Raw genomic sequence first — 12574 nt, 5'->3', positions numbered from 1 at the left:
CCGTTTCAAGCCTTATAAAATCGACAGCGACAACTTGCATTTATATAGCATCTTGAATGTAGTAAAAGTACTGCAATGGTTCACACAGACGTAAATGAGGAAATTGGACGCGGAGCCAATGGAGGAGATATTAGCAGGGATGGCCAAATGGTCCAAGAGTTGTTTTAAGCAGCTTTTCCTTCCCTAAACCACTCCTCCAACTTTCAGACCCTCCTTTAAAACTTACCTCTGACCAAGCTTTTAGTGCACCTCCTAATATCTCCTCCTTTGGCTCAGTGTCAATTCTTGTCTGATTGTTTGCCTGTGAAGTGCCTTTGGCCAAGTTTTGTCTTATTACACTCTACCCTCGTGCACATGAGTAATGCGTAAACATTTTTTGTGTGGAATTACAGATGAAGGTGGAATCGGAACATGCTTTTGATGAATGTCTTTTTTGTTGTCTTAGCTGAGAATTGTTCTGGTTATCGTACATGCAGTCAGTGCTTGGAACCACCAGGATGCGGATGGTGTACAGACCCCAGCAATACAGGAAAGGGGCAGTGTATAGAAGGATCTTACCGAGGGCCAGTGAAAATCCCCACAGTAAATACCCACTATACACCCATTCTGAATATCAGCATGTGCCCAGCAGAAACAAAATACAACTGGTCCTTTATCCAGTGTCCAGGTTAGTAAAGACCTATCACAGACAAATACGGACTGTTCATTCTTGTGTATACAGTCCGAGAGGAAATGGGAGATGTGGGGGAGGAGAAGGAACTGGAGCTTGTCCTTGCATATCACACATGGAATGACAACATTTTTGTTTTGTTTCCCTTAGCTTGTCAGTGTAATGGTCATAGCAAGTGTGTTAATGAAAGCATCTGTGAGAAATGTGAAGACCTAACAACTGGCAACCAATGTGAAACTTGCATCTCTGGTTACTATGGAGACCCTACAAATGGAGGGAGTTGCCAATGTAAGTGCCAATTTAATGATTTTTCAATTTCTCGCAATTTCCTCCTATTCCCGAGGTCAGGACTCCTTGCTGGGGCACAGTTCCATAGGTGCCAGCTGTCCAATGGCGCATTGCAGGCGAAATCAAAGTGACCACCCTTCATCTGATAAGCTCCACTATGACCAGGAAGGTCCTGGCAATCAAATCTGATGCCTTTATGGCTTGGGTACTCCCGACATAACTTTGTTGAGCCATTAGGAATGGCGTACGATTCTACTTAACCAGTGGCTATACTGTTGAGAAATAATTGATTGTGAATAAATCAGATTTTTCTGATCTGTAGGGTGTTTTTGCGTGCCCCGTGTTTCTATGACTCTCCCTCGAGTCGACCCGTGCATTAAAAACTCCCCGCTTTGGGTTGTTTCCCTTGGACTGTGTGGAGTTTGCACATTCTCCCCATGTCTGCGTGGGTTTCCTCCGGGTGCTCCGGTTTCCTCCCACAGTCCAAAGATGTGCAGGTTAGGTTGATTTGGCTATGATAAATTGACCCTTAGTGTTAGGGGATTAAATACGTGGGGTTACGGGGATCGGGTGGGATATGTGTCGCTGCAGGCTCGATGGGCCGAAATGGCCTTTATCTGCACTGTGGGGTTTCTGTGACGGCAGGAGCTTTTGCCAATAGTCCCTGCCTAGCCCGTCGATTAGCGAGTAATCCCACAGAGAGAGAGAGAGACCAAGGCCAAATAGGTTTTCTCCTACGCCCGATGTGCAGCGTCCCCAGCGGGATTACTGTGTAACCCGGCTGTGACCGGATGCCACCTGTTTGGTCTTCGGAATTATACCGCGAACCAGAAGCCCCACAACCCCCAAGTTTGGACCCAAGGAGTTCTGTGGATAGATTATAATTGACTCGGACGAAAGGAAGTGGTTCAGGTTGGTCAAAGATCGATTCCTTTTATTACACTCACAAAACAACAACCCTTACTCCTTTCGCTTACGGCATAACGAGTAGGTGACAGTGGACACTAGCTTATAACCTTAGACTAAAATACCCACCCTGTCGGTTATGCCGAACCAACCCCCTTCACAGAATCTAAGCCTAGATAATGGGAAAAAAACCCTTCAAACTAAACCTCTCTCCCGGTTTGGTCAGAACCCACACTTGGAAGCCTCCTCGCGCGCACACACACGTGTTAGCCTGCGTCTTGGACGCTTGCTGTTCCTCAGCAGCCAAACACTCGGGCGGTCCTGGGATTTCTAGAGGTGTCTTCTTAGGCGGAACCGAGGATGACTTGCTTCCACATTAAAAAATGAGTTCTCAGGTGACTGATGAGTCCAATGCGGGACCTACAGTCTCTGTCACAGGTGGGGCAGACGGTGGTTGAAGGGGCGGGTGGGTGGGGTGCTTGGGTTGACATGCACTGCCTGCGCTTGGCTTCCGCTTGCTCCCGGCGAAGAGACTCGAGGTGTTCGGCGTCTTCCCGGATGCTTCTCCTCCACTTTGTGCGGTCTTGGGCCAGGGATTCCCAGGTCTAGAGGTGTATGCTATCACGGAGACATGGTTGAGGGAAGGGCAAGACTGGCAGCTCAATATTCCGGGGTACAGAATCTTCAGGCGAGACAGAGGGGGAGGTAAAAGAGGAGGGGGTGTCGCAATATTAATTAAGGAGTCAATTACTGCAGTAAGGAGGGATGATATATTAGCAGGGTCCTCTAATGAGGCCATATGGGTGGAGCTTAAAAACAAAAAGGGGGCAAGCACCTTGCTGGGAGTGTACTATAGGCCTCCAAACAGTCAGGGGGAGATAGAGGAACAGATATGTAGGCAAATCTCAGAGAACTGTGCAAATAATAGGGTAATAATAATGGGGGATTTCAACTTCCCCAATATTAACTGGAATAGTCAGAGTGTGAAAGGCTGAGAGGGTGCAGAATTCATAAAGTGCATCCAGGAGAGCTTTTTGAGCCAGCATGTAGAAAGTCCTACAAGAGAGGGGGCGGTACTGGACCTAATTCTAGGGAATGTGGCTGGCCAAGTGGAAAAAGTGCTAGTAGGTGAGCACTTTGGTGATAGTGACCATAATATGGTAAGATTTAAGGTGGTCATGGAAAAGGACAGGGATGGGCCGGAAATAAAGGTTCTAAATTGGGGGAAGGCCGATTTTAATAGGATAAGGCAGGATCTGGCCAAAATGGACTGGGATCAGCTACTTGTAGGAAAATCCGCATCGGAGCAATGGGAGGCTTTCAGAAGGGAGATTGAGATCATCCAATGGCAACATGTTCCCGTAAAGGTCAAGGGTGGTTCCAAAAACCACAGGGAACCTTGGATGTCAGGGGATATACGAGAATGGATTAGGAAAAAAAAGGAGGGCTTTTGGTAGATACAAAAGGCTAAAGACGGAGGAAGCCCTAAAGGAGTACAAAAAGTGCAGGGGGATACTTAAAAAAGAAATTAGGAGATCAAGGAGGGACCATGAAATAACACTGGCGAGCAAAATGAAGGAAAATCCGAAGATGTTTTATAAGTATATTAAGGGTAAGAGGATAACTAGGGAAAAAATAGGGCCCATTAGGGACAAAAGTGGCAATCTGTGTGTGGAGCCGGAAGATGTCGGAGGGGTTCTAAATGAATTTTTTGCATCTGTTTTCACTATGGAGAAGGACGATGTAGACATAGAAATAGGGCGGGGGGACTGTGATATGCTCGAACATATTAACATCGAGAGGGAGGAGGTATTGGCGGTTTTAGCTGGCCTAAAAATGGATAAATCCCCAGGCCCGGATGAAATGTATCCCAGGCTGCTGTGTGAGGCAAAGGAGGAGATTGCGGGGGCTCTAACACATATATTCAGGACCTCTCTGGCCACGGGATGTGCCAGAGGACTGGAGAACCGCTAATGTAGTACCATTATTCAAGAAGGGTAGTAGGGAAAAACCGGGGAACTACAGGCCAGTGAGCCTAACATCAGTGGTAGGAAAATTATTGGAAAAAATCCTGAGGGACAAAATTTGTCTCCACTTGGAGAGGCAAGGATTAATCAGGGATAGTCAACATGGCTTTGTCAAGGGAAGATCATGTCTGACTAATTTGATTGAATTTTTTGAGGGGGTGACTAGGTGTGTGGATGAGGGTAACGCAGTGGATGTGGTATACATGGATTTCAGTAAGGCCTTCGATAAAGTCCCGCACAGGAGACTGGTCAAGAAGGTAAGAGCCCATGGAATCCAGGGTGCCTTGGCACATTGGATACAAAACTGGCTTAGTGGCAGAAGGCAGAGGGTGATGGTCGAAGGTTGTTTTTGTGACTGGAAGCCTGTGGCCAGTGGGGTACCACAGGGATCGGTGCTGGGTCCCTTGCTGTTTGTGGTCTACATTAATGACTTGGATATGAGTGTAAAGGGTATGATCAGTAAGTTCGCGGATGATACAAAAATTGGTAGGGTGGTAAATAGCGAGGAGGGTAGCCTCCGTCTGCAGGACGATATGGATGGGTTGGTCAGATGGGCGGAACAGTGGCAAATGGAATTTAACCTGGAAAAGTGCGAGGTGATGCACTTTGGGGGGACTAACAAGGCAAAGGAATATACAATGAATGGAAAGACCCGAGGCAAGACGGAGGGTCAGAGGGATCTGGGTGTGCAAGTACACAGATCCCTGAAGGCGGCGGAACAGGTGGATAAGGTGGTAAAAAAGGCATATGGGATACTTGCCTTCATTAGCCGAGGCATTGAATATAAGAGCAAGGAGGTTATGATGGAGCTGTATAAAACACTGGTTAGTCCACAGCTGGAATACTGTGTGCAGTTCTGGTCGCCACACTACAGGAAGGATGTGATCGCGTTGGAGAGGGTGCAGAGGAGGTTCACCAGGATGTTACCAGGGCTGGAGCGCTTCAGCTATGAAGAGAGACTGGGCAGATTGGGTTTGTTTTCCTTGGAGCAGAGGAGGCTGAGGGGGGACATGATTGAGGTGTACAAAATTATGAGGGGCATAGATAGGATGGATGCTGAGGAGCTTTTTCCCTTAGTAGAGGGGTCAATAACTAGGGGGCATAGATTCAAGGTAAAGGGCGGGAGGTTTAGAGGGGATTTGAGAGAGAACTTTTTCACCCAGAGGGTGGTTGGAGTCTGGAACTCACTGCCTGAAAGGGTTGTGGAGGCAGAAACCCTCACAACATTTAAGAAGCATTTGGATGTGCACTTGAAATGCCATAGCATACAAGGCTACGGGCCAAATGCTGGAATATGGGATTAGATTAGACAGGGCTTGATGGCCGGCGCGGACACGATGGGCCGAAGGGCCTCTATCCGTGCTGTATTACTCTATGACTCTATGATAATGACCAGCCCTTGTCGTTGATTCACGTGGTCCCGGGTCCGTTTGACTCCAGAGACAAAACCGTGCCTAACAGGCATGCGATGAGGCCTAGAGAGTTACGTTCAGGCGATACGGCGAGGCACTAACTTCGGGCGTTCCTGGAGAGTTGACAGACGCGTAACTACATGGAGAACCCCGCTCCAGATGGTCAAGAAAAGTAAACACGAACCGCCAAAGTTCAGCATATTTATACCCCGTATAATACACACAACTGGCTGGCCGATTCCTGGTTACCATGGTCGCAGAGACGCTAGTTGATCTTCCCGGTGACGTCTTTGTCCTGGATTGGCCATCTTGATGAAAACAATGGTAGGCCATTACTGTGGATGAGCAGTTCTCGAAGTGCTAACTGTTTAAGTTCTTGACTGCTCCTTCATTGAAAGAGTCCAGAGGTGTTACTTTTGGCCTGCAAACCTTATTGTCCATCCAGACATTCCGGCTCCATGGACAAAAGGTGTTTTTCCACAAATCTCACAAGTTCGAATTATAAAAGAGCCCTGCCTTTCATGACGTCTGCATTGAGACTGGTCCCATGGCAACCCAAAAGACAGACAGTTCCTGCTGTCTTTACAGAAACCAAAAGTCAGTCCTGTTTTTTTTTTTAAAGTGGAGAAGCCCAAACTCCATTATGGAACGCAGCCCATGTGCGTCTCCATTTTGAAAGTCCAAAAAATCCTTCGGCCAAACCCTACAGACCTGCGAGAGGTTTGTTTTACAATGTATTTTGGTTCGAGTTATATAACGTCCGTTTGTTCGTGCTCCCATGGTAATGTTGTTCTGTTGAACTGAACTTGTTGCGAGTCGAATGTTGCGTTTGTACAAAAATTAATTTACTACTTATGATTAGAATGATAAAATACTTCTGTTAAATACCAGCAGGCAACTGATTTTATTTCAGAATATCTTGTGCTGTACTGTTATGCATATGTCATCGAGTCATAACAGCACAGAAGGAGGCCATTCGGCTCATCGAGTCCGCGCCGGCTCCCTGTACAGCAATCCAGTCAGTCCCATTCCCCCGCTCTATCCCCGTAGCCCTGCAAGTTCATTTCCCTCAAGTGCCTATCCAGTCTCCCCTTGAAAACATTGAGTGTCTCCGCTTCCACCACTGCCGTCGGTAGCGAGTTCCAGGTCCTCACCACTCGCTGTGTAAAAAAGTTTTTCCTCTCATCCCCCCTGTATTTCTTGCCCAAAACCTTAAATCTGTGTCCCCTAGTCCTTGTACCATCAACGAGTGGGAACAGCCTTAACCTGTCATAATCTTGTACACCTCTATCAAATCACCCTGCAACCTCCTTTGCTCTAATGAAAACAAATCCAGCTTCTCCAACCTGTCCTTGTAGCTAAGATCCCCCATGTGTTCAAGAGTTACAACCTACTTGCATCATGCCTCACAAAGTTGGAGTTACAGACCATTGTTAAATTAAATGCTCCAGCTCACACATTTTAATTGAAGGGAAAAGGTGGTTTTCAGATATTAGCATAGTAGTTTGAAATGAGAAATTCAGAGTAACTGTTTGAAAGTAAGTTTTTATCCTCACACGTGTGGTTTTATTGAAAGAAAGATGAACGTCTTGAGGTGTATTGATCAGTAATAACCAGACTCTCTCTAGATGGCACAAGGCCTTGCTGTCACGCTCTACCATCTGCTAGCTCTTGCAGCTGTCTGTCCATTGTCACTCAGGGTTTCCTGAGCACAGTCCCGCTGTTAGCTTTAACCTTCCACCTTGGATTTACTTCTGGCTGTGATAGAGGCGCCAAGCCAAGGGGCTCTGTTCCAAGGTACATAGAAAGCAGAAATCGGAACACTTGACAAGAGTTTTTCTCAGTGAGGAAGCAGTGGGAATGGAAGGGGTGAATTTGGTGGTAACTCAAGCTAATGGTCAAGACATTTGGTTAGAACTTATGATGGATAAAGACAGAAAACAAGCATGCAAGAATAAGGGCATTTTCCCTGTCTTTTCAATAGGGACATTCAAATTACACGAGCATCCAGTCTGGGTGAAAAAGCCTTTTTCGAAAGGCTTTGTCTTTGAGTTGCTTGTTATTTCCTTTCCCCACTGAAATCTCTCCAATGGTGATTCTGTCCTCCCTGTGGGAGGTGCACTTTGCACCGCGTTGCGGAATCATTTCTACAGAAACGTCCCTTCTACGTCATGTACATCCCTCAGTTGGAAGGATGGGCGGATGGTCTGCTCTCAGTGCTGCTATCTAAATGTCCACTGAGGATATGTGAAAGCAGTGGCCTCCCCTCTTTTGGGGAAGTAACTGGGTATTATGTGGTTTGCCCTTTCCTCCCCCCACCCTCCCCAGGAGCTCACTTGATCAACAAGTTATGGCATGAACGAACATCAATAAAACAAAAAAGGTGACTCAACCGTAGCTAACAAGGGAAATTAGGGATAGCATAAGATCCAAGGAGAGGACATACAAATTGGCCAGAAAAAGCAATAATCCTGAGGATTGGGAGCAGTTTAGGAGTCAACAAAGGAGGACAAAGGGATTAATTAAGAAAGGGAAAATAGAATATGAGAGTAAGCTTGCAGGGAACATAAAAACTGACTAAAAGCTTTTATAGATATGTAAAGAGAAAACGATTGGTGAAGTCAAGCGTAGGTCCTTTCCGTCAGAATCGGGGGAATTTATAATGGGGAGCAAAGAAATGGCAGACCAACTAAATACATATTTTGGTTCTGTCTTCACAAAGGAGGACACAAATAACCTCCCAGAAATACCGCGGAACATAGGGTCTGATGAAAGGGTGGAACTGAAAGAAATCAGTATTTGTAGGGAAATGGTATTAGGAAAATTGATGGGACTGAAGGCCGATAAATCCCCTGGGCCTGATCATCTACATCCCAGGGTACTTAAGGAAGTGGCCCTAGAAATAGTAGATGCATTGCTGGTCATCTTCCAGAACTCTATAGACTCTGGAACAGTACCCATGGATTGGAGGGTAGCTAATGTTACCCCACTATTCAAAAAAGGTGGCAGAGAAAAAGCGGGGAATTATAGACCGATAAGCCTGACATCGGTAGTGGGGAAAATCACAGAATCACAGAAACCCCACAGTGCAGATAGAGGCCATTTCGGCCCATCGAGCCTGCACCGACGCATATCCCACCCGATCCCTGTAACCCCTACACCAACACATATCCCACCCTATCCCCGTAACCCCACGTATTTAATCCCCCTAACACTAAGGGTCAATTTATCATAGCCAATCAACCTAACCCGCACATCTTTGGACTAGAGTTCATTATAAAAGATGTAATAGCAGAGCACTTGGAAAGCAGTGACAGGATTGGACAAAGTCAACATGGATTTACAAAAGGTAAATCGTGCTTGACTAATCTACTGGAATTTTTTGAGGATGTAACTGGTAAAATAGATAAGGGAGAACCAGTGGATGTGGACTTTCAGAAGGCTTTTGATAAGGTCCCGTATAAGAGGTTAGCATGCAAAATTAAGGCACATGGGATTGGGGGCAAGGTATTGACTTGGATAGAGAACTGGTTGGCGGACAGAAAGCAAAGAGTTGGAATAAACGGGTCGTTTTCCGAGTGGCAGGCAGTGACTAGTGGGGTACCGCAAGGATCGGTCCTAGGACCCCAGCTGTTCACAATATATATTAATGATCTGGACGAGGGAATTGGATGTAATATCTCCAAACTTGCAGACGACACAAAGCTGGGTGGGAGGGTATGCTGTGAGGAGGATGTCGTGAAACTCCAGTACGATTTGGACAGGTTGGGTGATTGGGCAGAAACATGGCAAATGCACTATAATGTGGATAAATGTGAGGTTATCCACTTTGGTGGCAAAAACAGGAAGGCAGATTATTATTTGAATGGCAATAGATTGGGAGAAGGGGAAGTGCAAAGAGACCTGGGTGTTCTTGTGCACCAGTCGCTGAGGGTAAGCATGCAGGTGCAGCAGGCGGTTAAGAAGGCAAATGGTATGTTGGCCTTCGTAGCAAGAGGGTTCGAGTACAAGAACAAGGATGTCTTGCTGCAGTTGTACAGGGCCTTGGTGAGACCGCACCTTGAGTATTGTGTGCAGTTTTGGTCACCTTACCTGAGGAAGGACGTTCTTGCCATGGAGGGAGTGCAGCGAAGATTCACCAGGCTGATACCTGGGATGGCAGGAATGACGTATGAGGAGAGATTGTGTCAATTGGGCTTATACTCACTGGAGTTTAGAAGATTGAGAGGGGATCTCATCGAAACCTATAAAATTCTGTCAGGTCTGGACAGACTAGATGCAGAAAGGATGTTTCTGATGGCCGGGGAGTCCAGAACCAGGGGTCATAGTCTAAGGATAAGGGGAAAGCCATTTAGGACTGAAATGAGGAGGAATTTCTTCACCCAGAGAGTGGTGAACCTGTGGAATTCTCTGTCACAGAGGGCGGTGGAGGCCAGTTCATTAAATATATTCAAGAAAGAGTTGGATATATTTCTTGAGGCAAAAGGGATCAAGGGATATGGGGAGAAGGCAGGGACAGGGTACTGAATTTGGATGATCAGCCATGATCTCATTGAATGGCGGAACAGGCTCGAAGGGCCGAATGGCCTACTCCTGCTCCTATCTTCTATGTTTCTATGTTGCATCATGCCATGATAGAATAGATATGGCCACTTCAGTTGAACGCCTGAAACTGTGGGGAGCCTTCTCTGCTCGGCCATGATGTATTCGAGCTGATTAAGATTTCATCATGTCTGACTGGGTGGGGTAATATGTTGGCTCACTGTCCTTTCATCTCTGTTCACAAATTGAATCCCGTTCAGACTGATCAACGATCTGCTCGCAGCCTGAAGGGGGCATAGATGAGATGAACTGGGGCAACCTCAACCCAGGCACGAGCATGAAACGGCCCACAATTCCCCGTGCATTTACCATCTCAAGGAGCTGGTGTGGGAAATGGAACTGTTACACTGGTGCAGCATTCGGTCCTTTCCTGAAGTTAGGGTTGAGGCCTATCTTGGTGCAGGTAGCATGGTAATAAAAGGCCCCACATAAATGAGCCTGTTCTCTTCAAGCTAATGTACAGTGAGAAAAGAGCATTTTCTGTTGTTATTTCGGATTTCCAACATCCGCAGTATTTTGCTATCGTCGAGAAAAGATAAAGGTTTGTTTTTGTAATTTTTCACTTGCTGCATTCTTAATTCTGTTTACTGTTTCCCAAGCCTGCAAGTGCAATGGACACGCATCCATCTGCAATACCCAGACAGGAAAATGCTTCTGCACGACTAAAGGAATCAAAGGCGAGAAGTGTCAGCTGTAAGTTACATTCAGCGCTTTTTATGTGCGCGCTGCTTTTGGTGGAGGTTTATGGCTGCTATAAAATTTCCATATATTTCAGTTCCACTTTGTGACCATGACATTTTCAATTAATGAGCAAGCTAACACAATCAAATTGAGTGTTTGGAGAGTAATTTAAAAAGAACCCCTCATAAACTGCAGGCATCTGTTGTTCTGAGATACACCAAGTGCGGGAGGATGTTATTCAATACATTTCTCACCACAATTTAAGATGCTTTGTTACATTATTCAGTCTTCTCACCCAACGTTGTGTTAAGCATCTATTATGGATTTCTGTATTTGATATTATGAAGGCTTTATTCTGATGCAGAGATACCAGCAAAAATGATCAATGAACCTTAAGTTTAAATTTATGTAATCCAAGAAGTTCAACGATTTAAAAATTGGTCTTTATGATCCATGCAGAGCTAGCTACTTTCTTAACAGTCAGCATGGGTTTACTGTGGAATATCTATTATGGGGGGGGTGGGGGGAATAGATGATTGCTAGCCAAACATCACCATCGACTCCAGAGCAGAGGTGGTATGTCATCAGTTTATTAATCCGTTTTAGCTATTACCGTGACCCCCAGACCCAGACCAGAAAGGCGTGCTAATTATAGCACTCTGACTGACTTCCTGCCTACAGTGAACTAGCTCAGCACAGACTGAAAATCAATGCAGGAGCCTTTATGGCCCACGTGGCTTGGTCTCCCACCACACTTCAGAAAGGATGTGAAGGCCCTTGAGAGGGTGCCGAGGAAATTTACCAGAATGGTTCCGGGGATGGGGGATCTTAGCTACAAGGACAGGTTGGAGAAGCTGGATTTGTTTTCAGTAGAGCAAAGGAGGTTGAGGGGTGATTTGATAGAGGTGTACAAGATCATGACAGGTTTGGATAGGCTTGACGGTACAAGGACTAGGGGGACACAGATTTAAAGTTTTGGGCAAGAGATGCAGGGGGGTTGTGAGGAAAACTTTTTTACGCAGCGAGTGGTGAGGACCTGGAACTCGCTGCTGACGGAAGTGGAGGCACTCAATGTTTTCAAGGGGAGACTGGATAGGCACTTGAGGGAAATGAACTTGCAGGGCTCCGGGGATAGAGTGGGGGAATGGGACTGACTGGATTGCTCTACAGAGAGTCGACATGGACTCGATGGGCCGAATGGCCTCCTTCTGTGCCGTATGACTCTGTGATGCACCACCTCCTTATGGAAGGTGTATATGTATGTGGACCTCGAGGGAGAGAAAGATTGATTTTGGTTGTGCTGCAAGTTGAATGTTTTATTTCTCTCGGCTCGCGCCTGATGAATGCCTATTTGGACAAGGTCCCCAGAGGCAGCTCTGCTGGTACATCAGTTGAAGCCTTCAAACGAGGAGAGGAGAAAATTGGGGATGCAGAGTTAAAAATGTTAATTTTCTCAGCAGCATAGAAACCATTCCTTCTGGGCCCCCAAGGGATCATTCCTGTTGGCAATATCTCACATCTCCATTTGAAACAACAGTGACTGTGACTTTGAACCTGCTTGAGAGCTAATCTGGAGTCTTGGGACATTGTGAAAGCACGCTAATGGGTGGGATAAAGTATTTTCTTCTGAACTCCTGCTCCCCGCAATTGTCTCATGCAGGGGGATTCTGCAGAATCCGTCTACTGTTTGAAGCCTTATACAAGTGACCACTTTTAACTTTACCTGTAAAGAATGGGCACTTGTATTACTATTGAATGTGCTTCCACCACCCTTCCAGGCAGTGCATTCCAGATCATCGTAACTCACTGCGTAAAACAAATATTTGCTTACATCTTGCTGTGTACCCTAGACTTAAAGGGTAGGACATAAAATTCAGTGCAAACAAACCACTGATTTTGATTTCCATGAAGTGAGACCTAATTACAGAACTTGATTCCATTATATGGAAATATAGCTGTGTCTGTAAAAGGGGTTAATTAATTAGTGA

General features: G+C 46.0%; 1 protein-coding gene across 1 annotated transcript in view; it reads left to right on the top strand.

Moving 5' to 3' along the window:
* atrn (attractin) overlaps window positions 1–12574 on the top strand; it is a gene marked incomplete at its 5' end in the record, with an annotated part of 337365 nt that overhangs the window by 111007 nt on the left and 213784 nt on the right. The window contains 3 exons of the mRNA XM_085967067.1: window positions 446–667; window positions 821–958; window positions 10505–10598. Coding sequence (XP_085823193.1) covers window positions 446–667; window positions 821–958; window positions 10505–10598 — 454 coding nt within the window. The remainder of the gene's footprint in view (window positions 1–445; window positions 668–820; window positions 959–10504; window positions 10599–12574) is intronic.

Source organism: Somniosus microcephalus, chromosome 2 (assembly GCF_052327205.1).
Source record: "Somniosus microcephalus isolate GS21.2 chromosome 2, FLI_Smic_1.0, whole genome shotgun sequence".
NCBI lineage: Eukaryota > Metazoa > Chordata > Chondrichthyes > Squaliformes > Somniosidae > Somniosus > Somniosus microcephalus.
Note: the sequence above shows the minus strand (reverse complement) of the source record. Positions and strands in the feature narration are given on the sequence as shown.